Raw genomic sequence first — 26252 nt, 5'->3', positions numbered from 1 at the left:
ATAGCAGTCAAGAATGCCAATGACACAGGCCAGCTGCTCTGCTTCCAAGTGTGAAGAACTCCAGGGGTGACCTGAGGGCGGGGAGCAGGCATGGGGCCGGGTAAAGCAGGGGGTGCAGGACATCTCGGGACGCTGCTGCCTGATGCTCATTGTGAGCTGTTTCCATGAGCAGTTACGTGAAGAAAGCGCGTCACGGGTTGACGTATTTAAAAGCAAGGCCATCCTGTGACAGTGAGCCAGAGCGCTTGCCTTGAAGCAGACACTCAAAACCAGAAGCACTCGTGAAAATAGAAGCCGGATGGGAATTTATGAATGCCACGTGTGGGGACAGGAGTTTACCAGGCAAGGCCTCGCTCTCGTAGAAGGGGCCAGAGAGTATTAAGTTAATTTCATTAATCACTCAGATTTTTGTGGTAAGGAGGATGGGACCCAAGGGTGCTCTACCACTGAGCTACATCCCTAGGCTTTTTTATTTTTTTATTTTGAAATAGGTTCTGGCTAAGTTGCTCAGGCTGGCCTCTAACTTGCGATCCTCCAACCTCAGCCTCTTGAGTAGCTGAGATTGCACGTGTGCACCACTGTGCCCAGCTCAAGATTTTTCTAAATTAGAGATCAGAGATTCTTACTTGACATCTAGGTGATACTATTGTTTATTAATCCATTAATTCACTAAGTATTTATTCATTCATTCAATCAACATAACAGTTATTATTTTATGCATGGGGGATGAGGATCCATCAGTGAGAGACACAGAGCAGAATCTCTGCCTTCGGATATTACATTCTCATTGTTTAAAAGAAACCATATCAAGTTCTGTATACAATTTTGTTTTTTCAGGCTATTTGGCAGTTTTGAGAAAACAACTACATCCTTGAAAATTATAGTTTACCAAAACTGAAAGAGAAGGAAGGGAAAATTGAATCATTACTATTAAAGAAATTGAACCTGTTATTAAAAATCTTCCCAGGATAAATAATCCAAGATTCATTGGCTTCACTAGTGAGTTTCTCCAAACATTTAAGAAAGATGTAACACCAGAAAATAGAATCAGAGAACTTACTTCCCAACTCCTTTTAGGAGACCATTCCAAGTGTGATGTAGAATGTAACAAGGACAACAGAGAAAAGTAAAATAAGAGAGCTGTCCTCGCATAGACACGGATTCCAAAGCAATCAAGTGAGATAGATCATAAATACATAAATACAGCAGGGTGAGCATGCTGTATTCCAGGAGGACAAGGGTGATGGGACACTGAGTCAATCTCATTTATGATCAGGCAAATGGATGAAAAAGATGTGATCTTTATATATGTAGAAAATGCATTGGCTAAAATCCAACCACTCGTGGTTTTTTTAAAAGGGGAACTTTTAGCAAACAAGGAACAGGAGGAAACTGATCTAGTCTGATATTTTAAAAATAGATACAAAAAGCCTACAGTGAACCTTTCATTTCATGATGAAGTAATATAGTTTTACCCGTCACATATACTCTCTTATCTGAGTCTTATAAATTCATGTTACTCTTCTCCCTTGGACTCTTCTTCCACCTCCACCTAGCCCAAGGTACAAGCTGAGGTCAAATACCAAAAATGGCACCAAGAGTAGTCCCACAGTCTGTTTCTTTCCCCTCAAATCAGGGGACACAGAACGACTTTTTCAGGGTAAATAAGAGCGTGGCTCAAGGGAAGAGGAATCGGGAGCTGGGACCCGGGTGGGACCAGGAAGAGCTCCCCGTGTCCCCGGTCCCTCCTCACTTTGCCTGTAACTCGACCTCTGCAGGAAGCGAGGAAGAGTTGGTGGCTGTGCTGCTGGGCTGGGCCGCGTCCTCGCTCAGGGCCCTCTCCAGACTGGCCGGCAGGGAGTGGACCAGCCTGTCCCGGAAGTCCTGGCCCACGAAGACGTAGAGCATGGGGTTGAGGCAGCTGTTGAAGAAGGCCAGCGAGCTCGTGGGGTTGACCAGGACGTCGAGGATTTTGTACTTGCCAGCGAGCAACATCTCCTTGAGCCAGACCGTGCCGAGAAGGGCCACCAGCTGGAAAGGGAACCAGCAGATGAAGAAGGAGGCCACCACAGCAGTGAGGACCCGCAGCGGGCGGCTGGAGTGGATCATGCCCTTCCTGCGGAGCTTGGCAGCGATGAGCCCGTAGCAAATGGCAACAATGGACATGGGCATGCTGAAGCCGACGATGAAGCGGATGATCCCTCTAACCGTCAGCATGGTGATGGCCACCCTCAGCTTCTCCTCAATGGTGTCACCCCAGGACCCAAAGTTGAAGGTGCAGTACACATTCCCAGCTGGATCGCTGACCGTGGTCAAGAAGATGAAAACCGGCAACGTGAGGACCAGGGCAAGAATCCAGGGCCCCAGGATCACCTTCTTGGCCAGACCTACGGTGCGGTGGTTCTGGGCCCAGACCGGATGCAGGACGCAGATGCAGCGGTCCAGAGCGATGAGGGCGATCAGGAAGACGCTTCCGAACAGGTTGATGTCCACCACAATGTGAACCAACTTGCAGAGGAACCAGCCAAAAGGCCATTGTTCCCTCATGGCCATGGAGACAATGAGGAAGGGGAGGGTGGCCGTGAAGGAGAAGTCAGCCACAGCCAGGTTCAGGTAGCAGATGGTGGTCACCGTGTGCGTCATGCGGAAGCCGGCCACCCAGATCACCAGCCCATTGCCCAGCACGCCGAGGACAAAGGTGACCACCAGCACCACCAGTGGGAGTATCCGCAGGGCTGCATAGCCAGCAGACTCATAGAGAGACTCTTCAGATCCATTCAGAGGGATGGAGAAGTTGGCGTCCATCCTGCCCACACCTGAAACATGTCAACAGCGGTCACTTCTCAGGCGTGTGTCCACCTCTCAGCATCCCTGTTCAGAGCCTGAATCACCCACCTCCGTGGCTCCTACACCAAACAGGGAACCTACAGTACCAAGCCACATGGTCAGCGACACCCTGAAATATTGGCACTCTCTTGGATGTTCTTTTGGAAAAGGACAGTTCTTCATGCTCACACCACCATTAGTGTGCATCCTGCCTCTCAGCAAGATTACTAAGAAGGCTGCAAGCTTCTCTGCACCAGCAGAACTAACCTGAGAGGGTCCTGGCCACAGAACTTGGAGCAGAGGCAGCTTCAGCACAGGGGTGAAAGCAGTCAGTAGGTTCAAGTCTGTTTCCACCCATGACTCAGTGCAAACATGCCAGCAAGCTCTGCACCTCTTTCAGTCCCTGGTTCATGCAGTCTCCCAGCTCCCTTGACAGCCCCCAACCACTTGTTCAGCCCTCTATTTCAGTTAATTTAAGGGTTTGCTCTCCACTACTGTGGACAGCACAGAGCCTGTGGATTCTGAGCTCTCCACAGTAGTAGCTTGAGCAGCGACTGAGGCTGTGTGGCGATGTGTTGCAGCCCGTGGATTCTGTGCAGGAGGAAGTCAGAGGAAAGGTCGACTCTGGACCCAATTTGTCCCTGCCTGATCTCAAGCTCATCTCTGACTGCGATGCGGAGGATCTGCACGTGTTGTACAGCTTGAGTGGGATAGAGTGTGCAAGAGTGGCGTGTTTTGTGGGCATTCGAGCTTCTCATGAGAACCACGCACAGTGTTCATTTCCAGACACGGGATCCAGCTTCTTCTATGGAAGAGCTCTACAGTGTTCCTTGTTTTTAGCTTTTGCAAGAATAAATGGATATTCAGGGCAATTAGAAAACCTGCTGAAGGTCACTTAAATGGGAGAGGAAGGACTTCAATCCAGCGTGGTCTGGAAATAGAGTTGCTGAGCACTTTACTGTGATGCTCATGATGACTTTGAGAGGTCGTCATGTCATCCCTCCTGCCAGGTGGAAATCACAGCCCCAGGCATCAGTGCAGGTCCAGCCAGTCAGTGATTCGAAAACCAGGCTTCGTCAGCTCCACAACAAACTCCTTTCCCACTCTAACCTGCTACCCATAAAGACTGCCCAGCATGACGGCACCTGCGGCCTTGATTCTCCTCCGTCTCTTCCTTCTCGTTCCTCCTGTCCTGGTCTATGTGCACCACAGTCACCAAGGTCCTCTGTGGGACTGTGCAGCCTTGGCAGGTTTCGCAGCCTCGGCACTCCTGACATCTGGGGCTGGGCGATTCCTTGTTGAGGGGGACGTCACATACATTATGAGATGCTTAAGAGCATCCTTGGCCTCTATCCACCAGATGCCAGGGGAACGTCCCCTTTAGTGACAACCAAAAATGTCTTTCGACATTATAAAATGTCCCCCAGGAGGCAAAATCACCCCCGGTTGAAAGCCACTATTGTAAAGACTACCCAAGCTCTAGAGGCAGATAAAGCTGCATTCTAATCCCATCTTGGCTGCCTCCCCAACATGAATTCTTGGTCAAAGTCATCTCTCGAGCCTCAGTTTCCTCCTCTGAAGAAGAGGAGAGGTTTTCATGGTGAAGGCTGAATTTCAGATGAGAACAGATGGAAATCTTCTAGGACAGATGGAGCAAGGGGGGATTGAGCCCAGGGGTGCTTAACCCCTGAGCCACATCCCCAGCCCTTTTTAATTTTTATTTTGAGGCAGGGTCTCACTGAGTTGCTCATGGCCTTGCTAACATGCTGAGGCTGGCCTTGAGATTGCAGTTCTCCTGTCTCAGCCTCCTGAGCCACTGGGATCCCAGGTGAGCATCACCTTGCCCTGCGGGAGCAAGTCTGTAGCAAACGGGGTCTCTGACCTCAGCAGGCTCTGTGCTGTGCGCCAGGGTTCAGCTCTCGCTATGCCGGGTAGAAGTTCCAGGTGTGTGGAGAACAGTGCTCTCCACAGTAGTAGCTGTTCCCTACGAACATCGGCCACCCTCAAGCAGCTTCTCCCGGCCTCTGCCCCCATCTTGGCAGCTTTTGGAGATCTCATGTGTTAATGTGTGTTAAGCACTCAGAATGCACTCAGAGACCTTGCAAATGCTGTGTGTTGGTTACAGTTAGTACAATCACTGTGTAGATGAGGGAGTTAAGACTTGGATTAGTTACTTTCATGGTTTAAACCTCCTAGAAGAAAGCTAGAGATAAAATTTGAGTCCAGCCTGACCGATTCCTCCAGAACTGTGCTCTGAACCCTCCCCACCCTGAATATCCTCAACAGACTTGGGTTTCCTCTTCCCACCTCTGAACATCCTTCTAAGTACTTAGAAGATATGCTACACTCAATAAGCTCTAAATACTTAAGATGTCAATGCAACAGGAAGGACAGGGACAGACACAGTGATAGGTGTAGCCAGGTCCTTGAGACCCAGGTGGGTCATCTTGGGTGCACCTGTCTGCAGGGCCAAGTGGAACCCACACCTGCAGAGGGACCTGCTCTGGTGCTGGCGGCCCCTGTGGTGAGGATGGACCAATCCTCCATAATGACAACATCCTCGCTGTGGGACAGAGGAAACGCAGCCCAGAGGGGGGAAGTGACTTACCCAACGTGCCAGTCATTAAGGGGAGCCACTGAATTTCACATCCGTAGATTTCAAGTGAAAACAGCACTTCCTTGCTAACTCACCAGACTCCACAGCACACTCACTTTCCCGCCTTTCCAGCATCCCTCCCATGCTTCCGCTGTCCCTGGAACCACCTGAATCCCTCCATGATCCCTGCACTCAGCTCAGGATCCACCTGTGCTGGTCACAGCGGGCACAGAGCTGTCTTCATTCTGCATTTGCTGGGTGGGGCCCTTCTCTCGTCCTCCCAGCATACCACCTCCTGCATTTCCTCTCCCTACCAAAGCTTAGCTCCCCCCAGATCATTCTCACAGGCCTATAAGCACGACCAGGTCCTCCATATCCTCCATATCCTTTCTAGAAGCCATCCCTGGCCTCTGTTCCTTCCAGCTTCAGCCCTGCACCTCTGAGGACATCTCTCTGTGAAAGCAGCCCGCCGCCAGGCGTTAGTGGGCTGTCTCTAACTGCCCTGTCCTCTTCTCACGGTGTCTCGGGACTCACTGCAAATCAACTGACGACCCCCATCTGGCCAAATCCGCCCCAGGGACATCCTGCCACCAGTGACAAGGCCCGTCAGGCCTCTTCCTCCCTGGAATGCTTCTTGTGCATAGGTGATGAAATGCACATAGCACACATTCTTGGTTATCTTTATAGCTGGCCACTTTCTCTTTAAATGGTGGGCTGCACCCAGGTCCACGCCCACCAGCCTCCGCCAGAGTCTTTCCACAGGTGAGACTATCCAGTCTCCTGCATCAGGAGTCAGACTGACACCTGTTAACTGAGGTCGTCAGCTGAGCCACTCCCACGGCTTCCTGACATTTCCCCAGGGCGTCCCAGCACCCTGACCTGACACTGCCCAGACCAGACTCCTCCCAAACGGCCGCTCTCCCAGCACTGTCTGTTTGGAGCTTACGTGTTCACCTGTTAAAGCTCCAAATACAGAACTTATCTTTGATTTCTTTTTCTTTGCCCTCCGATCTAGTTCAAGACCTACTAACTCTGAATGTCCAGAGCACACAGTAGACTCCTCCCCATCACCGCTACGCTGGCCATGGCCCCTCAACTCTTCACCAATCTTGCAAATGACTTGGTCCTGAACCTGCTGCCTAACCCCTCCCGACACCCTATCCATTCTCCAGACAGAAACTAAATGAGGTGTGTGTGTGTGTGTGTGCGTGTGTGTGTGTGCGTGTGTGTGTGCGTGTGTGTGATGCTGGGGATTGAACTCAGCTGGACAAGTGCTCTACCGCTGAGCTATCCCCAATTCTTTTTATTCTGAGACAGGGTCTCACTAAATTTCCCAGGCTGACCTCTAACTTTCCATCCTCCTGCCTCAGCCTCCAGAGGAGCAGGGATTACAGGTATGTTCCCCTGCACCTGGCCCAAATGATCTTTCAAAAGGACAAATGAGATCATGACATTAAAGCCAAGCATGCTGGTATCAGTCTGCAGTCCTAGTTACTTAGGAGGCTGCGGCAGGAGCCCAGGAGTTGAGGCCAGCCCGGGCTGCCTGAGTGAGACCCCATCTCAAAACACATAACTTTAAAAAGTCACGATGTTGCTTGGCTCAGCACTGCCCAGCAGTGTCCAGTCAGACCTACCCACTGTGCTGTGGCCTCACGGAGCTCCTTGGAGTCCTTGAATGTGCAAGCTTGCTGCCCCCTCGGGGACCTGCGTTTGTGTCCCCTGCCGCTTGCTGCGCTCTTCCTCTTCCTTATGAGCCACCTTTGCCCAGCTCCTCCTGAATATTCACGTGTCATCTTAAATTCTAAGTCTTCACCGACCAGGGCTGTAGAGCCACCCCTGCAGCAGGCACAGCCTGCCTCACCGAATCTGTTTCCAGTTCATTTGCCCATTGATTTACTTTCCTTCCTAGTCACCCTCTGCGCCAGGCTGCCAGCTGCACAGGACTACCAACTCATTCAAGGCTGCCTCTCTGGAGTCACACTGCCCAACAGAAACATTCGGGAGCCACAAATGTGAGCCACATGGCTACAGTTTTCCAGTAGCCAGGGTGGAAAAAAAAGTTTTAAGATTCAGGGGGAAGTTAATGATATGTTTTATTTAACCCAACATATCAAAAAGAAAATCACTGGAACATGTAACCAAAGCAAAAAACTGTACAGATGGGTGTGGTGAAGCATACCTGTAATCCCAGCTACTCGGAAGGCTGAGGCAGGAGGATACTGAGTTGGAGGCCACCTTAGTGAGGACCTGCCTCAAAAAGGAAAAAACAAATCAATAAATGAATATTAATTAATTAATTAATTAATTATTCTGTTTATTTATCATTATAAATAAATGAAATACAAACAATTAACAAAATAGCTCCATCTTTTTTTTACACTCCGACTTTGAATACACCAAATGTATTTTGCCCTCAGCACATTCCAGAGCTGGGGTGCAGTCTGTGGCGGGCGGTTCAGCAGGTGTCTGTCATGTAACAGGCCTTCAAACAATAATTTTTAAATTGTTAAACGCCGACTTACTACAGGCCGGGGTCCTTCTCCAGCTTCTGGCTTCCTGTGGAGTGACTCAGGCTCTCTCGCTGCGGCAGAGCCTTTATTAGAGTGGGCGGGGCACAGTGGGCCAGGCCCATCATGTGACAGAAGGCCGAGGTGTCACGGGATCTGTCCACGACGGGCTCTTCTGACATGTCTGCTGTCCCCGGATATCAGGGGTCAGGGAATCGGGGTGCCTAGACTCTTTCTTGAGAAAACGAAGGAAGCAATGCCCAAGGTGAGAAGAATCAGAGAGGCGCAGAAGACAGCTGGGGAAGCGGAGCTCGCTCCTCCGCTGGCGCAATGCCTCAGAGACAGGATGCTGGGGTTTTCCACACCGGGTAACCTTCCAGTTCTCTGTGGACACCAGCTGGGTGTCCTGCAGCTCAGCTCTGTGCCTACCCCTCCCAGATGCAAGGGGAGCGAGCAGAGCGCCACCTCTCAATGGGAGAAAGGTCGAGGAACTTTGTGTCACCTGCGAAACACTGCATCAAGGCACGGGGGGACCCCGTCACCCAGGCAGGGGCCCGCGGGAGGAGCAGAGCGCATCTGCGACTGCGGTTGCTACACGCAGCACCAGCGATGGAGTAGCTCGAGGGACAGAAAGGCTTTCCTCCCGGGGCTGGAGGTCCGCAGTTCCAGATCCAGGCCTCGCTGTGGCTCGTGGACGACCCCCTCCCCGCACCTCCATGTGGCCTGTGCTCTGTGCCTGTCTTCCTCCTCATCTCCTCCCCTTAACAGAACACCAGTCCACCCTAAAGCCCTCACTTTAGCTTAGTGACCTGGTCCGAGGGCCCACCCTGAGCAGCCAGGTTCTGAGGGGCACCACACAGCGGAACTGAGAAGAACGACCCAAGACAAGGTGGAGAGGGGCCCAAAGGGACAGATGAGCAAGATGATGTGCCTGCAGTTCAAGAGCAAGGTCCGAGCTGGAGGCAGGGGCTGGGGGCTGGTGGCGGTGGTGTTTCAGAACATGAAGCTCGGAGGGGTCCACACAGAGAGAATGCACAGTCGGAGGCAAAGAGCGTTCTTCTAGTTACCGGGATATTTGTGTTTGCTGCACAGGAATTCATGACGAGTATGCACAGCAGTTATAGTATTTGCTCAATTAAAACGAAAGACCTCTGTAAATTGTATGACTCTTGACTCAGAGCTGAAGAGACTCAGGGTGGTTCATCCTGGGGTCAAATGAGTCAAGAAGGGTTTTTACATTTTTTTTACTTGTTGAAGAAATACCAAAAGAGCATTTCATGACATGGAGAAATGACATAAAAGGGCAGGGTGGGGCTCAGTGGTCACGAGCTTGCCTGGCATACATGGGGTCCTGGGCTCCATCTCCAGCACCAGGGAAAACAGGCACCAAATCCAGTTGCAGTGTCCTGAGGTGAAGCGTGTGGGCACACAGGGACATGTGGCTCCACCGACTCCAGCTGTCCTCCTCGGGTCAGCAGGGCTGAGCAGCTGGCAAGGACCCTGTGCCCTGCCAAATGTGGAGCCTTGCTCTCTGGTCCTTCACAGAAAACACTGGCCCCAGGCTCAATGACTGGTCAGTCACACAACCGGTGACCGGTGGGCCAGGGTTCCAGCCCTGGTGGCACCATCCCAGGGTCACCGCCGTCTCAGGCAGTCCTGGCACTCCCTGGGTGGAGGGCATGGGCAACAGGCTCGGGGATCCCCGGGCAGGGCCCCAGAGCCACTTCCTTTGGGCCTTGGCTGAATTGGGCAAGGGGGCCTCCTGGGTGGAGGCCGCTTTGAGACTTTCCTTCTTTTCTTCACCCTAACTACGCCCTAACTGCACACGCTTGTCTCTGTGCACGTTTGCAGATCCTGGTGTGCTAACTGCGGACTGTTTGGTGGCAGTGAACAGAACCTGCTTGCGGGGACCAGGCAGGAGCAACCAGGAAAGACCACCAGCTTGACAAGATGTCGGGTGTGCTGGGTCGCGCTCTCTGCAGAGTCCTTGTCTCTGGGCCTCTCTCGGTCCTTCTCCACTGGGCGCCGCAGTGTCCCTGCCGTTCTCCTCACTTGACTTCTCCCCCAAGTTTGCCTTCCTCTTACATGTTTTCCATTGTTACCCTTCCTCCCTTGGGAGTCTTCTGAAATATGACCACGGATGAATTTTTATAAACTGTAAATCTAAACATACCTCATTTCTGATTTAAAAAAAAATCTTCAGCGATGCCCTGTGTCTTCCCCTGGCTCGGGGATGCTGAGGTGTGATGCAGGAGGGATGGCAGCTGTCTTGCAGCCAGAAGGTGTCAATAAGGAAGAAATCCACAATATTTAGGATGATAAAGTGGGCAAATTCAAATAAATATGAATCATGATCATATTATTCAGACAGAACCTAATCTACTCCTACCCACCTCCAAAATCTTGCAAAGTAAGCCATAAATGTTGTCCTCGGTTTCATTGTTAAGTGAGGTTGTACATTACCTATAATTGAGGACACCCTAATTGAAATAAGGCATTGGGAATGATGTTTGTAGGATGTGTCCTTACCTCTCTCTGTTTTTCCATGTTTCCTTACATCACTCTGAGCCTTCGGTGACACCTAAGGTTTCAGAAGCCCTGCACCTCGCAGGCGTGGCCAGTGGTGGCTGAGTGAAGGTGCTCAGGTCTGTCCGACTGTCCCAGCCCCCACCCTCCCTTCCCCTCTCTGCTCCAGGCTCCTCTCTCACCTGCCTTGCTGCCTTTTGCTGCTTATCACAAGATCTTTCTCACCTTGGGACTCACCCTTTCTTTATCTTGATTTCTCCAGGGAGAAGGGGCCTGCACACCCAGATTGCCTGACCCTTGACGTGGGCAAGTCTGAGCATCTGCACCCACAGAGGATCTAGGCTGGAAAACACCCAGGCACTCAAGTTTCTGAGGGGACCAGGGCATTCCCCAGATGCATTTAAAACAGGTGCCCCATCAGCCTGTCCTTGGGGTCATTTTGAATCACTAGGAGTCCTGGCTTCCTGTTTCCTATTGCACAATTGGTTTGGGTTCCTGTCCCTTCCCCTGCCCCTGGGTATATCTTCTGCTGACTCTCAGGACTGGCGTCACTCCCCAGGGGATAAGGACTCAGAACTTCCCAGAGCAAGGACCACAGCCGAGACACACAGGTGAGAAGCGCGGCCTGAGACTGAGGCGCCGGGCAAGGGTGTGCTGAGCAGACTGTGGGGTCCGTGAGTCTTGGGTTAAGTCCTAAAGAAAGATGGGGTGAAGACGTGCACACAGCAGATGCACGTCCCTCTTCCAGGACTTTCTGCTTGGAAGGAGGGGTAGCCAAAGAATGGGCTGGAAAATCAAGAATGGCGGGAAATCAGAGGGTGATTTTTTGAAGATAAGTGGATCTGGAACACACTGGGGTGCTGACTAGGAATGGGGAAGTGGAGAGAGGCTATGGGCGCTGCAGGAGGAAGGGGGTCAGGGCAGGAAATGGGACAGGTGGCTCCGGAGGAGGAGGACAGCGTGGGTCTTGGGCCGGGATCTTGGAAGCCAGGGAACAGCAGCTCTGAGCAGCCAGGACGGTGGCTTTGCTGGGGCAGGAAGCAAGGGCATCGGCTGTGGGAGGGAGAGGAGTTCAGAGCTGTGAGGAGAAAGGACTGAAGGCGTTATGCTGGGTCATGGGAAAGTGAGTGTAAGAGGAAACGGACGCGTCTCCACGGAGAGTGGGGTCCTGGACATGGCAGGGGAAAACCCAGCTCTGCCCCCTCCAGAATTGCAAACTTGGGTCACGCCCCGCCGCAAGCCCGAGTTCCATCTTCTGAAGTCTGGTGTCCTTTTGGAGCTCAGGGAGATCAGAAGATGTGGCTGCACAGCAGGCTGGCGGAGGGGCGTGGGAAAGGGCAGCACTGGGTCAGGCCCACTGGGAATCAGGGCGCGGGGTCCGCTCCCATGAGTTTCGCACCCACTGGGAATCAGGGCACCCGGTCCGTGTCCCTGGGGAATCAGGGCTTCTCCTCTGCACTGTGGGGGAGTCTTAGCTCGCAGCTTTCCTTCTCTGTCTGCCCCGTCCTATCATTGCAGCATCTTCCTTATTCATTGCTCAAACCTTTTCATGGGTTGCCTTAGAGATCCTCGAAGACAAACAGTCCTCCCACAGTCTCTCTGGCTGACTGGAGGTGGGGGAAAACATCTCCAAGCCGTTTCTGAGACGGAAGAGCATTGAGGTTCGGCAGAAATGTGAACTCTGCCTGCAGTTTTAAATGCCCAGCAGACACTTCATAAGGCAAGAAGCAGCAGGTGGCTTTAGTTTTAATGCACAATTTAATTAAATGATTATATAGCTGGATATAGCCAGACTATTATCATTTCAATATGTAGTCAATGTAAAAGTTATTATTATTATTATTATTATTATTATTATTATTATACCAGGGATTGAACCCAGGGGTGCTTGACCACTGAGCAACATCCCCAGCCCTTTTTGTATTTTTATTTAGAGAGAGGGTCTCACTAAGTTGCTGAGGCCCTCACTAAGCTGAGGCTGGCCTAACTTGCAATCCTCCTGCCTCAGCCTCCTGAGCCGCTGGGCTTACAGGTGTGCGCCACTGTGTCCAGTTATCAAAGTTATCAGTAAGATATGACATGTTACTTTCTTCCCATTCCGTCTTCCAAATCTAATGGGTATTCTACTCTTACAGCCCATCTCAAATAGGACTGGCCATGTCACAAGTACTTAAAGCCCCACATGGGGAACACCTGCCATGGGAGACGGCATGTCTGTAGAGGTGGCCCAGCACAACAGGGTCAGAAAGAACCCGGGCTATTGGAAGACCCCAGGCATTTAGCTTACATGCCCTAAATCTGCATGAGGTGTACATACTAAAAAAAATACAAACAGAAACCCTCACCACCCCAGCGTTACTCAGCATGGGTGTCAATCTGTCGTCTGTCACTGACTGAGCCTCTTTGTACTAATCCATTTCATCTCACAACCACCCTTTCCTTTTCTTTTTGGAATCAACTGTGGATATTATGAGTGTTGGAAATCTGCTGCAAAGATTAGAAGAGATCAAAGCCCTTGGGCTGAGCCTGGCTTGTACTCTGCATGTTGAGTCTCATGAGATCTCATGCAGTTTGGACGGTTATTTCTATCTTGCTCTTCTGCATCCCTGAGAGTCTGGAGCCCGTCCAGCAGGCAGAGAGGAGAGCATCCCATCCACCCGCCAGGATAATCCTAGAGGCCAGAGGAGACAAGGTCCCCTGACCCGGCTCCCTTTGGCACAGGGTCCACCCTGAACCCTTGCCAATGCCATCGGTGGCCCCTCTCTGATGCCATCCATCTCATTCAAAGCTCATGAGTATTCACCATGACCCGCCTGCCACAGCAGTGGAGGGAGGGCCCCTGGTGAACCCTGAGAGAGAGGAGGCAGTTCCTGGAAGGAAAGCTGGTACTGGTCAGTCCTCCTGCCGAGAGCGAGGGTGGTAGGTCAGAGCTCACGCAGCCTCGGGGAGGAGACGAGGCTGCCTCCCACCTGCTTCTTCGTGTCCAGGCACCGCTTTGCTTTTTTTAAGTTGTGGCAAAATACACACAACATAAAGTTTACATTTTAAGTGTACAATTCAGTGGTAGTAGGTGCCCTTAAAATGTTATGTAACAGTAACAGCATCTAGTTCTAGAACTTTTTCCTCACTCCAAATTAAAATCTGTACCTAATAATTATTTATTCTCCTCTTCCCCAGCTTCTGCACCCACTAACTGCTTTTCTTTTTCATTGGTGGTACTTGAAATCGAACTTGAGGAGGGGATACTACACCCCTGAGATACACCCCCAGCCACCACCACCCTTTTTAATTTTTTTATTTTGAAACAAGATCTAGCTAAGTTGCTTAGGCTGGCCTGAGACTTGTGTGGTCCTCCTGTCTCAGCCTCCGAAGTAGCTGGGGTCACAGGTGTGTGCCAGCGTGCCCGGTCACTCATCTGCTTCTTCCCTCCAAATTTGCCTATTCTGGATCTTCGCTGCAAGTGGAATCTTAAACCTGTGCTATCTTGTGTCTGGCTTCTTTAGTATCAGGTTTTCAAAGCTCGTCTATGTGGTAGCCTGTGTGGACACTTCATTCCTTTTTATGGCTAGTGATGTTCTGTTGTGTGGAAGCGCAGTGTTTTGTGTACCCACACATCTGCTGCTCGACACCCGGTTGTTGCCCCCCGGCTGTTGTGCGGATGCCGCCTTGCACGTTGGCGTTCAGTCTGCCCCGCGGCGGGAGCCTTGCCTGGGAGAGCGGCAGGAACTTAAGATGCACTCTCACTCAGCAGGTCTGTGACGAGGTGGCCCATTGCTAGAAGTGGGTAGAGACAGGGGACAGAGGCGACCTTGTCCTAGCTGGCGTGGGAGCCGTAGAGGGCAGCGAAGGCATGTGAGCGGAAGGCAGTGGGGGAGAGGCTGCATGTGGGCCCGTGACTAAAACATGCCGTTGCTGAACTACTTCAGGTGCCGACCGGATGCAGCTCAACTCCTCTCTCCCCGTGAATGCATCTGCAGGGGTGCAGGCTGCCTCTGCCGGCTACGTTGTCCTGGACGTCTTCTCGTACTTGGTGCTGGCAGTCACCTTTGTCCTCGGCGTGCTGGGCAACGGGCTGGTGATCTGGGTGGCCGGCTTCCGCATGACCCGCACAGTCACCACCATCTGCTACCTGAACCTGGCCGTGGCCGACTTCTGTTTCACTTCCACTCTGCCCTTCCTCACGGTCTCCAAGGCCATGGGGGGACACTGGCCCTTTGGCTGGTTCCTCTGCAAGTTCATTTTTACTATAGTGGACATCAACCTCTTCGGAAGCGTCTTCCTGATCGCCCTCATCGCTCTGGACCGCTGCATCTGCGTCCTGCATCCGGTCTGGGCCCAGAACCACCGCACCATAGGCCTGGCCAAGAGGGTGATCCTGGGGCCCTGGATCTGTGCTCTGCTCCTCACTTTGCCAGTTATCATCCGCGTGACAACCGTGACAGTGCGTGGGGCTGGGAGGACAGCCTGCACTTTTGACTTCTCTCCCTGGACCAGAGACCCTGCAGAGAAGATGAAGGTGTCCGTCATCATGCTGACCGTGCGAGGGATCATCCGCTTCGTCGTCGGCTTCAGCATGCCCATGTCCATCGTCGCCGTCTGCTACGGCCTCATCGCCACCAAAATCCACAGACAAGGCCTGATCAGATCCAGCCGCCCCTTACGGGTCCTCTCTTTTGTCGTAGCGGCTTTTTTTCTCTGCTGGTTCCCGTATCAGGTTGTGGCCCTCATAGGCACCATCAGAGTCCGGGACCTCTTGAGAGGTGTGGGCAGTGACCTCAGAGTAGCGGTCAGCGTGACGAGCTCGCTGGCCTTCTTCAACAGCTGCCTCAACCCCATGCTCTACGTCTTCATGGGCCAGGACTTCCGGGAGAAGCTGATCCACTCCCTGCCAGCCAGTCTGGAGAGGGCCCTGAGCGAGGACGCGGCCCAGCCCAGCAGCACAGCCACCAACTCTTCCTCGCTTCCTGCAGAGGTCGAGTTACAGGCAAAGTGAGGAGGGACCGGGACCCCAGCCAGCTCCAGTCCCGCTTCCTCCCTGCTCAATTGATACTGTCTCCCAGGCATTCGCGGCTCATTTCTTGCCCCTGATTTGGGGGTAAGGAACAGATGGGAGGCCATTTTCGATGTCTTTTTTATTTTTAATTTGGGGACCTCTGTTTGTTCAGAGGTGAGAAAAGAGATCATGCATCACCATTAACCCAAGAGTCCAGGTGGATACCTATTCTTCTAACAGCACTAACTATGTCCACTTCCATTCCCAAAAATGTCCAGGTGGACAATCAATTGTTCGGTCACCTTAGGAAATGAAGGAGGAGGGAGAAGCATGCCTTAAGTCAGACAAAAAAATAAAAGCAGGTGCTTTCTAAGAGGCCTCAGGCCAAAAAGTAAGTAAACTATGGAACTCTGGAGATGTCAGCTGAAGCCCTTGAACTACCGGGAATACCGCCTGTTTCCTCCTGGGGTAAATGCTGGGAAACCCATTGCCCTTCCCTCAGGGTGGGCCCACGGGGCTCTGTTCTGGTTTCAGTGAATGAATCCAGTTCACAGAGCACCTGGTGCTTGTCATCCCACCTTGAGCACAGTTCACCCCGAGGGGAACCCAGGAATTTCCCTAATTTAAAAAAAAAAAATATTTGTTTAGTTGTCAATGGATCTTTTATTTTATTTATTTATATGTGGTGCTGAGTATCAAACCCAGGGCTTCACACATCAACTCCAGCCCCTAAATTACTTTAAAAGCTGCTTGCACAAGACCCTGCGACATGGAGCACGCTCCAGAGAAGTTTGGCGACCTGAGATATGTACGGATCAGCCCAGGGCACTGTGGGCATGTCGGCTGGACTTCAGACACCCTCCTTCCAAAGTCCATCCTCCCGCCCAGCTTCTCACCTCAAGGTGTCTGCCGTTTTTTCCCCCCACAATTGAGAGCTATCTGCCCCTCACACCCTGAACTCTGCCGTCCTGTACCCTCTGTTGTCCTAACCCAAGCCAATCATCAGTGACAGCACCTTCCTGAGAGGAGGAGGGGGTCGTTTAAACACCAGTCAGCATGACTTTAAACATGTGAAAAAGAGAACACAAGAGGAAGAAGGAGGAGGAGGAGGGATGGCGGAGGAGCGGGGGACGTGCGGCGAGGGCTGATTTCATTCCAGTTCGAGGGGACGCCCCTGGTTTTGACCACACAGTGTGGCCCTCAGCAGTCAACCCCTTCTCTGAACTCCCATGAAGGCCTTTCCTGAGCAACCCCGGGCGCTTCCCAAGCCTTGCATCCCAGCCTCTGGGCACTAACAGAGTCTCTCCTCTGATCCTGAGCATCTGCAGGGCACTGTCTGATCCCCCTGCACACAAAACGCTTTAATAAATGGTGGTTGAATTAAATCTTCTGCTCCTGTCCCTCTTTACAGTTATCCAGGAACTCACATAGCCAGTATCCTAGGTCACCAACCCCTGGCATTCATCTGACTTCTTCCTATCTTGACTTGTGGGGAAATTGAGACCAGGAACAGGATGTCGTACCAGGTTAGAGAACCCGGTCCTTGCCCAAGAATGTCCTCACTTGTGACTCCAATGGCAAGCTCAGAGGGTTCCCCAGACACCCTCACTTTCCATAATTTGCTAGAAAGACTCACAGAGAGAAGTAGAAATCCATTTGAGCAAAGAAGGTGTGAGAGATGACGAGTCTCGGATTGTCGGGGCAGAGAGAGGCCACTGGACAGCAGCCAGCGCCTCCAAGTGAGATGTGCTGTCTGCGGGTGGCTGCCCTTAAATTCCCCTGTGTTCTTCCAACACAAATTGCCAGCTTCATCCACACTGAGGGGGATTTGTAAATTGCAAATAATGATTCATTCCTAAGATGCCCACATTACTTGGCAGAATGGATGCAGCTGGTGCCTGTGGCTGAGGCTGCCTGTGCTCAGGGAATGGGGAAGAGGCATAGCTTGGTGGGTAGGCATCACCCTCCACGAGACCTGCTGGGGAGTCGCCTGGTCCTGTGTGAACCAGAAAACAAAACGCAAGCGAGAATGGCCCATGATGTGGCATAAAGAACAAGGACAGCCAGATGTGGTGGCACATGCCTGTAACCCCAACAACTCGGGAGGCTGAGGCAGGAGGATCTTGAGTTCAAAGCCAGCCTCAGAAACTTAAGGAGGCCCCAAGCAACTCAGTGAGACCCTGTCTCTAAATAAAATACAAAATCGGGCTGGGGATGTGGCTTAGTGGTCAAGTGCCCCTGAGTTCAATCCCCAGTACTCCTCCCACCAAAAAAATAATAAAAATTAAAGAAGGGTTATTTTCCTACCAGAGCTTCTAGCAGAGTCCATTTCCTTCCCCTTTCCAGCTCCTCGAGGCTGGCCATTTTCCCATGACCTTAGGCCCCCTTCTACATCTTCAAATTCAGCAGTGATCCTTCGGCTCTCTCTCACGCGCAGACTCCCTGGCCGCCCTCCTTCACGCATGACACTGGGGCCGCAGGGATAATCCAAAATCATCTCCCACCTCGTGGTTGGCTTTCACATGAGAGGCGTCCTTTGGTGGTTATCTCTAGGAATCAGCTAGCCCTGGGAGAGGGAATCTCTCCCTGGATCCGGAAGGCCCCTCAAATGTCAAAACGTCATAAGATGCTGCAAATATAAAACTGGATCAACACTCTTTCAGTCTCCTACCCCCAACTTGATCACAGCTGCATCCTGAACTGTGGGATTCCTCTTCCATGCCTCCTTCTCTGACACATCCCACAGTCCATCAGGCCCCATATCCTGTCCCAACACCCGTGAATGTACCTCGCCCACGGCCCCCTTCTCTCCACCCTCACAGCCACTGCCTGGCACAGGTCTTCAGTGGCCGGACTCGCCTGGCCCGCCTCGCTGGCCCAGTTCCAGGTGTGGGCTACAGACCACAGAAGACATTCCTGGCTCATCTCCTGCATCAGTCAGGGCTCTCCAGAGAGAAAGGACAGTTGGAGGTACATACACAGAACATAGAAGGAGACTAATCGTGAGAATTGGCTCACACAGCTACAGGGGCTGACAAGTCCCGAGATCCACAGTTGAGGCTAGAAACCAGGAGAACTGGTGTTTAGTTCCAGCCGGAGTCCCCAGGCCTGAAGATTGGCAGCGTTGGTGCCACAGGTCCTGCCTAGAGGCCAGCAGGCTGGAGACCCAGGAAGAGCTGAGGTTCAGACTAAGAAGTCACGGTCTCAGTCGGAAGGTGGTCGGGCAGAAGGACTCAGGAGGCCAGCCTTTCCCATTCGGCCTCCTTTCTGTTGGGTGAGGCTCACACACATCAGAGGCAACAGGCTGCTCTACTCAGCCCGCGACACATCTAGTTAAAGAAAAAAACTCACAGAAACACCCCGAGTAATGTGTAACCAGACATTTTGTCGCCCGTGACCCAGTCATGTTGACATATAAAAGAAACTACCGTGTCTCTGGAAGCCGACCCCCACCGTCGTCCTGCTGTGCCCATGTTCATGGCTGTTCAGAAATCAGGAGGAACCCCAGCTCCTCTTACTCAAGAAGTGAACTTCCCCTGCTTGTTCCCCAACTCTGTTTGGAAATCCCTAAAGGATTTCCAAATGACCAAATAACCGGAACCCAGAGAAACCCCAGGGCAGAAGCCGCAGCCTGGGGAAAAGAGATCTCCAGAAGAGGGGAACCTGGCACTCAGGGTGCTGAGGAATCCCAGGCACCGGGGCCCGGGGGCTTTTAGCTGCTGACTTCTCGTTTGTAAAATGAGCATCTCAGCATCCTCCAGACAGGGTTGTCTGCACACTGCACAGAGCCAGAGTCCACTGCTCTACAGGAACGAGAAGCAGCAAATCAAAGCTCCATGCACAACCATCCGTGGGTCTCACCGCTGAGAGAAGGGTGCCGGACACAAACGAAGCCCCGCCGGGTGGTTCCTTCTACGCCAGCTTGAACCCAGGGCAGCTGCTCATGAGGGTTAGAGGTGGGGCTCTGCTTACCCTGGGCCGTGACCCCGGAGGCCCAGGGGCTCTTGTGTCAGGGCCGTGTTAGCAGCAGGAACACCTCCTGAGGGTGCATTTATGACAGGCGCCAGGTTCTGGGTGTAGGTTATGTTTTGATAAAATTTTTACTGAAAGAGAAAGACAGAAAAGAGAGAGGGGAAAAGGAATGGAGGTAGAAAAGAGGGGAGAAAGGAGGGAGGGAGAGGGAGAGAGCACTTTCTTGACAGGAAGGCGAAGAAGGGTGAATTTCAGACTTTGCTGCGGCTGAGCAGATGAGGTGGGTGGGAAAGCACAGGGCTCCCTGTGGACAGTGGAAATCACTTCTGACCCCTCCCCAGCCCACCCCACGCACACACCTGGACACAGAGAGGGAGGCTTGGGAGACACCAGCACAGGGCACAGAAATGTCTAGGTTCTAAGTGACCCAACGCATCTAGTCAGTGCCTAAGGCAGAGATGGCACTCTTGACAGAGTGCCTCCATGGTCAATATCGATCCCGCAGGCCAGGGACGCCATGGCTACCAGGCCTCTGCATAGCCAAGGGCCTGGATTGCTGGGATTCTGACGGTAGAGACACCACATTTCTCTCCCCTACACCCCACTGATATAACGAGATGGTGCGTAGCAGCTCACAAACCGACAATTGTTAAAAGTTCAGAAATTTTATGAGCTACTTTTACAAGTTAAATTATAAAAACTTACAATAAAAAATTCACAATATTAAAAACAAAGGCAATGGATCCTTAAAATTCATCACTTCCTGACTATGTTGCTATATTTTGGTGGACACAGTCCCAACACTCATTGCCATCCGTCTCAACCTTCATCTGGCTCTCTAACTTCAACGGAAACAGCAACCAATGTTCACGTCAGAACGACACTCATCATCAATGACATGACCCGATCTATCTCTTGACTGGATCATCCCAAGCATGTATTTGTAGTCTCATTTTTGGTGACAGAATTGGAAAAACTGGAACTGGATTTTGCAAGAAAGAGTTTTTCTTATTTGCAAGAAATGTCATCCATCCTGAAGTCATAGCTGTATGGAACGTACGATAGAGGATGACTTACTACAATACTATTCATAAATGACGTACAACATCCTTTAAAACCGGCAACACTTAGTGGGTACCTACATCTAGAAATAGATATTCCCCTGGAGAGCAAGTTGCTAATAGTTTATGTGCAGAACATGGTGTAAACCGCACACACACGTGTTGGATTCGGTAAGAACGTGTTTAGGTCCCGGCTGCGGCACTGCTTGTGTGACCTTGCACACGGCACTTCCTTCTCTGCACTTTCTTTAACAGGGGCACTCTAGTGGCTATCTGAGGGGTATCTTTTGGGTGGGGTTCATTAATATGCAATGGGCAGCCCAGACCTTGGTGTGAATCACGGCCGCCATCAACATCATGGCCATTTCCATCTGCTGGAATCTGCTCTGCTCACCCGCTGCTCTCTCCGTCCTCTGAGACCCAGACCACAGCCCTGGCACCTCCCGTCTGACCAGCCTTTCTTCCTGGTTGCATCTCTCTTTAGCAATCAATAGATTGGAGAACTCTTGAGCAGACTTTATTCTGAAATCCTTGGACCTGAGACTGGGGAAGAGGAAACCATCCTAGTGACCCATTCTGGTCCCAGTCACCTTAGAGGAAGAAGGACCTTGTGAACTTATCTAGGGTGGAGGTCGCCAGTGGCTTATCACTTGCTTAGGTGTGTCCAGTGCTGGGCTGGGGTACTCTAGGCCTGCTGTAACTCATTACCAGACACCGAGTGGCTGAAAACCACAGAAGTGAATTATATCCCAGTTCTGGAGTCCAGAAGTCTGAAATCAAGATGTCAACAGAGCTGGTTCCTTTTGGAGGCTCTGAGGGAGACTCCCGTCCACACCCCTCTCCTAGCTTCTGGCAGCTGTTGGCAACACTTGGTGTTCCTCAGCATTATGGCTCCAGTCGGGCCCCCACCCAACCCCCATTCCCACGTTGAAGTCCCAACCCCCAGAACCTCATGTGCATCCTCATTTGGATATTGGATCATTGCAGATGTGATTATTTAAGTTAAGATGAGGTCATGTTGGACTAGGGTGGACCTGCAATCCAATATGACCGGTGCCCTCGTGAAAAGGGGAAATTTAGGCACAGAGGCACATGCAGGAAAAACACCCTGTGATGAAGAAGGCAAAGATTCAGAGACGTTCTACAGGCCAAGGCGTGCCAGAGGCAGGCCAGAGGCCGGGAGGGAGGCCCGGAGCCCGTTCTCCCTCACAGGTTCGGAAGGAGCCAACCCTGCCGACACTTCCGTCTTGTACCTGGAGCTTCCAGAACCGTGAGACAGCACAGTCCTGTCGTGTGCGGGGCACTCATTACTATGGAAGCCCTGGAAATCCAACATGCTCCGCTGACAGCTGCTCAGTCTCTGCCTATCTTCCATCCCCTTTCCCGCTGCCTCTGGAGAATGTCACCACACTAAGGGTCCACCCTCCATCCTCAGGTCAAAGTCCTTAACTTCGTGACATCAGGCCAGTGCTCAAGGCTCTGGGGGTCAGGCCTGCAGATACGTTTTGGGGGCTCTCAGTCAACCTACGACCTGGGATTCAGGTTTCCCCTCATCAAATCCTAGCTCCAAGTGTCAGAGGAGGGAAACTGAGGCTCCAGAAGAATACGTCACCTTCCCAAACACAGGTGTTGGAGGTGGTGCTGGGAGGAAGCCCCTTCCTGCTTGCTGCTGCGTCGGGCTCTGTTCCAGAGGAGGCTGCGGCGACCAGGACCGCTGGTGAGAGCGGGAGCGAGGGGGAGGAACACCCAGCTGCGCTGGTCGTCTGCACAGATGTCTCCTGGGAGTATCAAGTCACCACGGAAGGGTCTGAGAGCTCATCACACGGGACCCCGTGCCTGGAGCTTGGGGGTCCACAGGTCAGTTTGCAGAAGTCTTAGGCATATGACCAGGAGATGTTTCTGGCCGTGTGCTTCTGGTCAGCCTCCTTGTCTCTCCATCCTTCAATGTCTGGAAAAAGGAGATCACCCAGGGATCCGAGGGGCATTGTCCACCACGGATCTCACGTGAGAACTATCACAATTGCTGGGGTCAGTACGGAGCGAAAGAGTCTCTGTCTCTGTCCCTCTGTCTTGCTGTCTCTCTCTCTCTCTCTCACACTCTTCATTTGAGTGATAAACAGAGAGTAGGCAGATTAACAGGAGAAAAGACATGGGCATGGGGAATCTCTAGGACTTAGAATCTGTGTACCCTCCCTCAAAGGGCGAGGAGGTGGGGACCCAGGCCGCTCAGAGGAAGGGCAGGTGGACTGCGGAAGCAGCCTGAGGAGCCAATGGAGGCTGGGACAAGGCTGGTCTAGCTCCAGGCGTGGTGTCTGACTGCAGCCTCTTCTACGCTAGGGGTTTAACTTTCCTGCACTGACAAGTGGCAGCAAGGGGTAGAAGACCCCGGGGGGTTGGGGGAGGAGCCTGCTCTAGGGGGCGCTCCAGAGTCAGCCCTTCCCCGGGCTCGCTGCCCCGCCAGGTGTCCCAGTTTGAAGCCCAAAGTTGGGGCATTTTTTAACCCCAACAGCAGACAGAAAACGGAAGCAGCCCTATCTCTCCCTCCCCGATCTTCCCCCTTCTCGCTGGGAATGACTTCATTGTGGTTTTGAGACTCTGCCTGCGAGTGCCTGAAGCGCTGACCACAGCAGGGCCTCCAGACCTCTGCCGCTGGTGCCCTCCATCTGGAGGCGCCCTCGGGGCCCACCCTCTACGCTGCCGTCTGCTTCTCAGGACACCCTTCCACGCTTCCGCCTCGCGCTCCTCTCTTAGCCTGGCTGGCGGAACCTCCTCACCGCACACTCAGGGGACCAGAAAGTCAAGCCCCTGGGTTCAGAGGATGCCCAATGTTCTTCCCACTCACACCAACGTGGGCACGGGTTCTCCTGTCCTGAGACAGCTAAGGTGGGGGGGCTCAGGACCAGGAGGTGGCTTGCCCAAGGCCACCAGCTTTGGAACCCATATGACTTCAGAGTACAGGCTGCTCCCAGCCCCAGACTGGCCGACTCCTCAGATGAGGGCTGGGGTTGCCAGGGAGGGAGAGCGTGGGATGCCCCTGTGTCCACCCGAGTCCATCAGAGCCCTCAGCTGCTCCTGGCTCAGGAATGGTAAGCTCCCTGCATATCCTCTGTGATCCTAACTGCTGCCCTTGAGATAGTCCCACTTGAGATAGTCCCATTGTACAGACGAGGAAAGAGAGGAATGAAATGGCTCCTGCCAAGAAAATAGTTTCTTTAACATAAGAAAGTGTTTGCATCTCCCTAGAACTTGTTGAAATCCCAACCAGCACTGGGGCAGAGTTAGAAGATGGGTGCCCTCATGACTGGCCCCAGCGAGATCCTGTTGGAATCTGGTTTTTGTTGCTATAACAGAATACACAAGGCCAGGAAATTTATCAAGACTAGAAGTTGATTCTGCTTATCATTCTAGAGATGGAGAAGCTGAGAGCATGACAGACTCCAGATCTGCCTGAGCCTCCAGCGTCACATGTGAAGACACAGGGAGTCCCCAACAGACTCCAGTTCTGCCTGAGCCTCCATCCGGGACTTCCTGCCTCCAGAACTCTGAGCCAACGTCTGTGGTTTTCAGTCACCCAGGCAATGGTGTTTTGTTATAGTTCCCAGAATGGACTAGAACCACAAGAAATGGATACTCGGTCTCTGGCCCCGGTTCCTGGCACATGACCCTGAACATCTTATGATTTCCTGAGTAGTAGGGGAGAGAAGAGCATCTTTTGTGATTCCTAAGGAACCTGAAACTTTCAACCACACTTGAATTTATGTTACTGAGGTGGCTCTCGGAGGATGTGGGGTGGATGCCAGAGGAACCAACCGTGTGATTAAGCAGTTGGAACTTTTTCCAACCTCTGAAACAGGGCTGGACATTGGATTAATCACCAGTGACCAACAGCTTAATCGACCATGCTTAGATAGGGGAAGCTCCATAAGTCCCTAAGTGACAAGGTTCAGAGAGCATCCAGGTGGCAAATGCGTCCACGTGCCTGGAGCAAGAGCGAAGGTTCTGCCCCGGGCATCACCGTGGACGTGGCCCCGTGGCCCTCGGGGTCTGGCTGTTCTTCGGTAGCCTTTGTAATGACATGCTGAATGTAAGCAGAGTGTTCTCCTGAGTTCCCTGGGTGGTTACAGCCAGCCCCTGAGCGAGGAGGGGTGTGGAGGAGCCTGACAGCCAGACTGTGGGCATCTGAGCAGGGACAGCCTTAGGGACTGAGCCCTCGCCCTGCCTTCTGGGGTGACTCCAGGTCACTAGTGTTAGAAGTGACTTGGACCCTGAGACCCTCAGTTTTGGCCTAGAAAGTTGGAGAACTAGTGTTGGTGGGAGCAAGGCCCCGCACGGTTGGTGTCAAGAGTTGTGAGCACCCACTCTGCCCCGGGCCCAGAGGGCCAGGCGGCCGGGCCACCACCTGCACACCATCCTTGAGCATTTTCTGGATAACATTGCTGTGTTCCACCCACACAGGTGCTTTTGTCCTGGCTGTGAGGGAGGTGACCAAGGATCCCAAGTGGAGAAGAGAACAATGGGGGTTGGGGGCTGGGGGAGAACAGAGCAAAACCTAAGTGTACACAAGTAACCCTCAGAAATTAAGAGTCCCGGGGTCCAAACCTCCTCTTCAGCATATACAGGACCAGGCCCCAGCCTCCTCCCTCAGACACAGGGGTCCAGGCCCAGCTTCCTCCCTCACACCCAAGGGTCCAGGCCCAGCCATCCCCCCTCAGATCCAGGGATCCAGGCCCAGCCATCCCCCCACAGATCCAGGGATCCAGGCCCAGCCATCCTCCCTCAGACCCAGGGGTCCAGGCCCAGCCCTCTTCCCTCAGATCCAGGATCCAGGCCCAGCCTCCTCCCTCAGACCCAGGAATCCAGGCCCAGCCTCCTCCCTCAGACACAGGGGTCCAGGCCCAGCCTTCTCCCTCAGACCCAGGGCTCTAGGCCCAGCCTCCTCCCTCAGATCCAGGGTCCAGGCCCAGCCTTCTCCCTCAGACCCAGGGCTCTAGGCCCAGCCTCCTCCCTCAGACCCAGGGATCCAGGCCCAGCCTCCTCCCTCAGACACAGGGGTCCAGGCCCAGCCCTCCTCCCTCAGACCCAGGGGTCCAGGCCCAGCCCTCCTCCCTCAGACCCAGGGCTCCAGCCCAGCCTCCTCCCTCAGACACAGGGGTCCAGGCCCAGCCCTCCTCCCTCAGACCCAGGGCTCTAGGCTCAGCCTCCTTCCTCAGACCCAGGGTCCAGGCCCAGCCATCCCTCCTTAGACCCAGGGCTCCAGGCCCAGCCTCCTCCCTCAGACCCAGGGCTCTAGGCTCAGCCTCCTTCCTCAGACCCAGGGTCCAGGCCCAGCCATCCCTCCTTAGACCCAGGGCTCCAGGCCCAGCCTCCTCCCTCAGACCCAGGGTCCAGGCCCAGCCCTCCTCCCTCAGACCCAGGGCTCCAGCCCAGCCTCCTCCCTCAGACCCAGGGCTCTAGGCTCAGCCTCCTTCCTCAGACCCAGGGTCCAGGCCCAGCCATCCCTCCTTAGACCCAGGGCTCCAGGCCCAGCCTCCTCCCTCAGACCCAGGGCTCCAGGCCCAGCCTCCTCCCTCAGACCCAGGGGTCCAGGCCCAGCCTCCTCCCTCAGATCCAGGGTCCAGGCCCAGCCTCCTCCCTCAGACCCAGGGTCCAGGCCCAGCCTCCTCCTGCCGCGACCAGCAAATACAAACCTCGTCCTAACACCTGATTTCCATTACCTGCCCGGTCTCCCTTGTGCTGCGTTGTTCTGATCAGGAAGCTACTCTTCTCAGCCT

General features: G+C 53.0%; 2 protein-coding genes across 5 annotated transcripts; one reads left to right on the top strand and one right to left on the bottom strand.

Annotated features, from left to right (window-relative positions):
* Positions 1-614: 614 nt before the first annotated feature.
* On the bottom strand, positions 615-8037 carry FPR2 (formyl peptide receptor 2). 2 transcript variants are annotated; one of them, XM_079117163.1, is made up of 3 exons: positions 7945-8037; positions 7602-7669; positions 615-2816 (listed from the first exon to the last, which is right to left on the bottom strand). In XM_079117163.1, exon 3 carries the CDS (start codon positions 2803-2805, stop codon positions 1750-1752), a length of 1056 nt encoding a protein of 351 aa, XP_078973289.1. In that variant the 5' UTR covers positions 2806-2816; positions 7602-7669; positions 7945-8037; the 3' UTR covers positions 615-1749. The 2 variants fall into 2 exon arrangements, with proteins under 2 accessions (XP_078973289.1, XP_078973288.1); XM_079117162.1 differs by having other exon boundaries at positions 7602-7673; positions 7945-8020.
* Positions 8038-10850: 2813 nt separating this feature from the next.
* Positions 10851-16538, top strand: FPR1 (formyl peptide receptor 1). Of its 3 annotated transcripts, XM_079117159.1 has the most exons (3): positions 10997-11066; positions 12930-14206; positions 14382-16538. In XM_079117159.1, exons 2-3 carry the CDS (start codon positions 14017-14019, stop codon positions 15446-15448), a joined length of 1257 nt encoding a protein of 418 aa, XP_078973285.1. In that variant the 5' UTR covers positions 10997-11066; positions 12930-14016; the 3' UTR covers positions 15449-16538. The 3 variants fall into 3 exon arrangements, with proteins under 3 accessions (XP_078973287.1, XP_078973285.1, XP_078973286.1); XM_079117161.1 differs by lacking the exon at positions 12930-14206 and having other exon boundaries at positions 10851-11066; XM_079117160.1 differs by lacking the exons at positions 10997-11066; positions 12930-14206 and adding an exon at positions 11825-12695.
* The last annotated feature ends 9714 nt before the right edge of the window (positions 16539-26252 follow it).

This window comes from Sciurus vulgaris, assembly GCF_902686455.1.
Source record: "Sciurus vulgaris genome assembly, chromosome: 17".
NCBI classification, from domain to species: Eukaryota; Metazoa; Chordata; class Mammalia; order Rodentia; family Sciuridae; genus Sciurus; species Sciurus vulgaris.
The sequence above is the reverse complement of the archived record's forward strand: the minus strand, read 5'-3'. Positions and strand labels throughout refer to the sequence as shown.

What these genes read in the sequence shown, in the direction of transcription:
- FPR2 (XM_079117163.1), bottom strand. Translation starts at nt 2,805, where the DNA reads ATGGACGCCAACTTCTCCATCCCTCTGAATGGATCTGAAGAGTCTCTC.
- FPR1 (XM_079117159.1), top strand. Translation starts at nt 14,017, where the DNA reads ATGGCTAGTGATGTTCTGTTGTGTGGAAGCGCAGTGTTTTGTGTACCC. An exon ending in GATGCACTCTCACTCAGCAG is followed by an intron (nt 14,207 to 14,381) that starts GTCTGTGACGAG and finishes GAACTACTTCAG; the next exon opens with GTGCCGACCGGATGCAGCTC.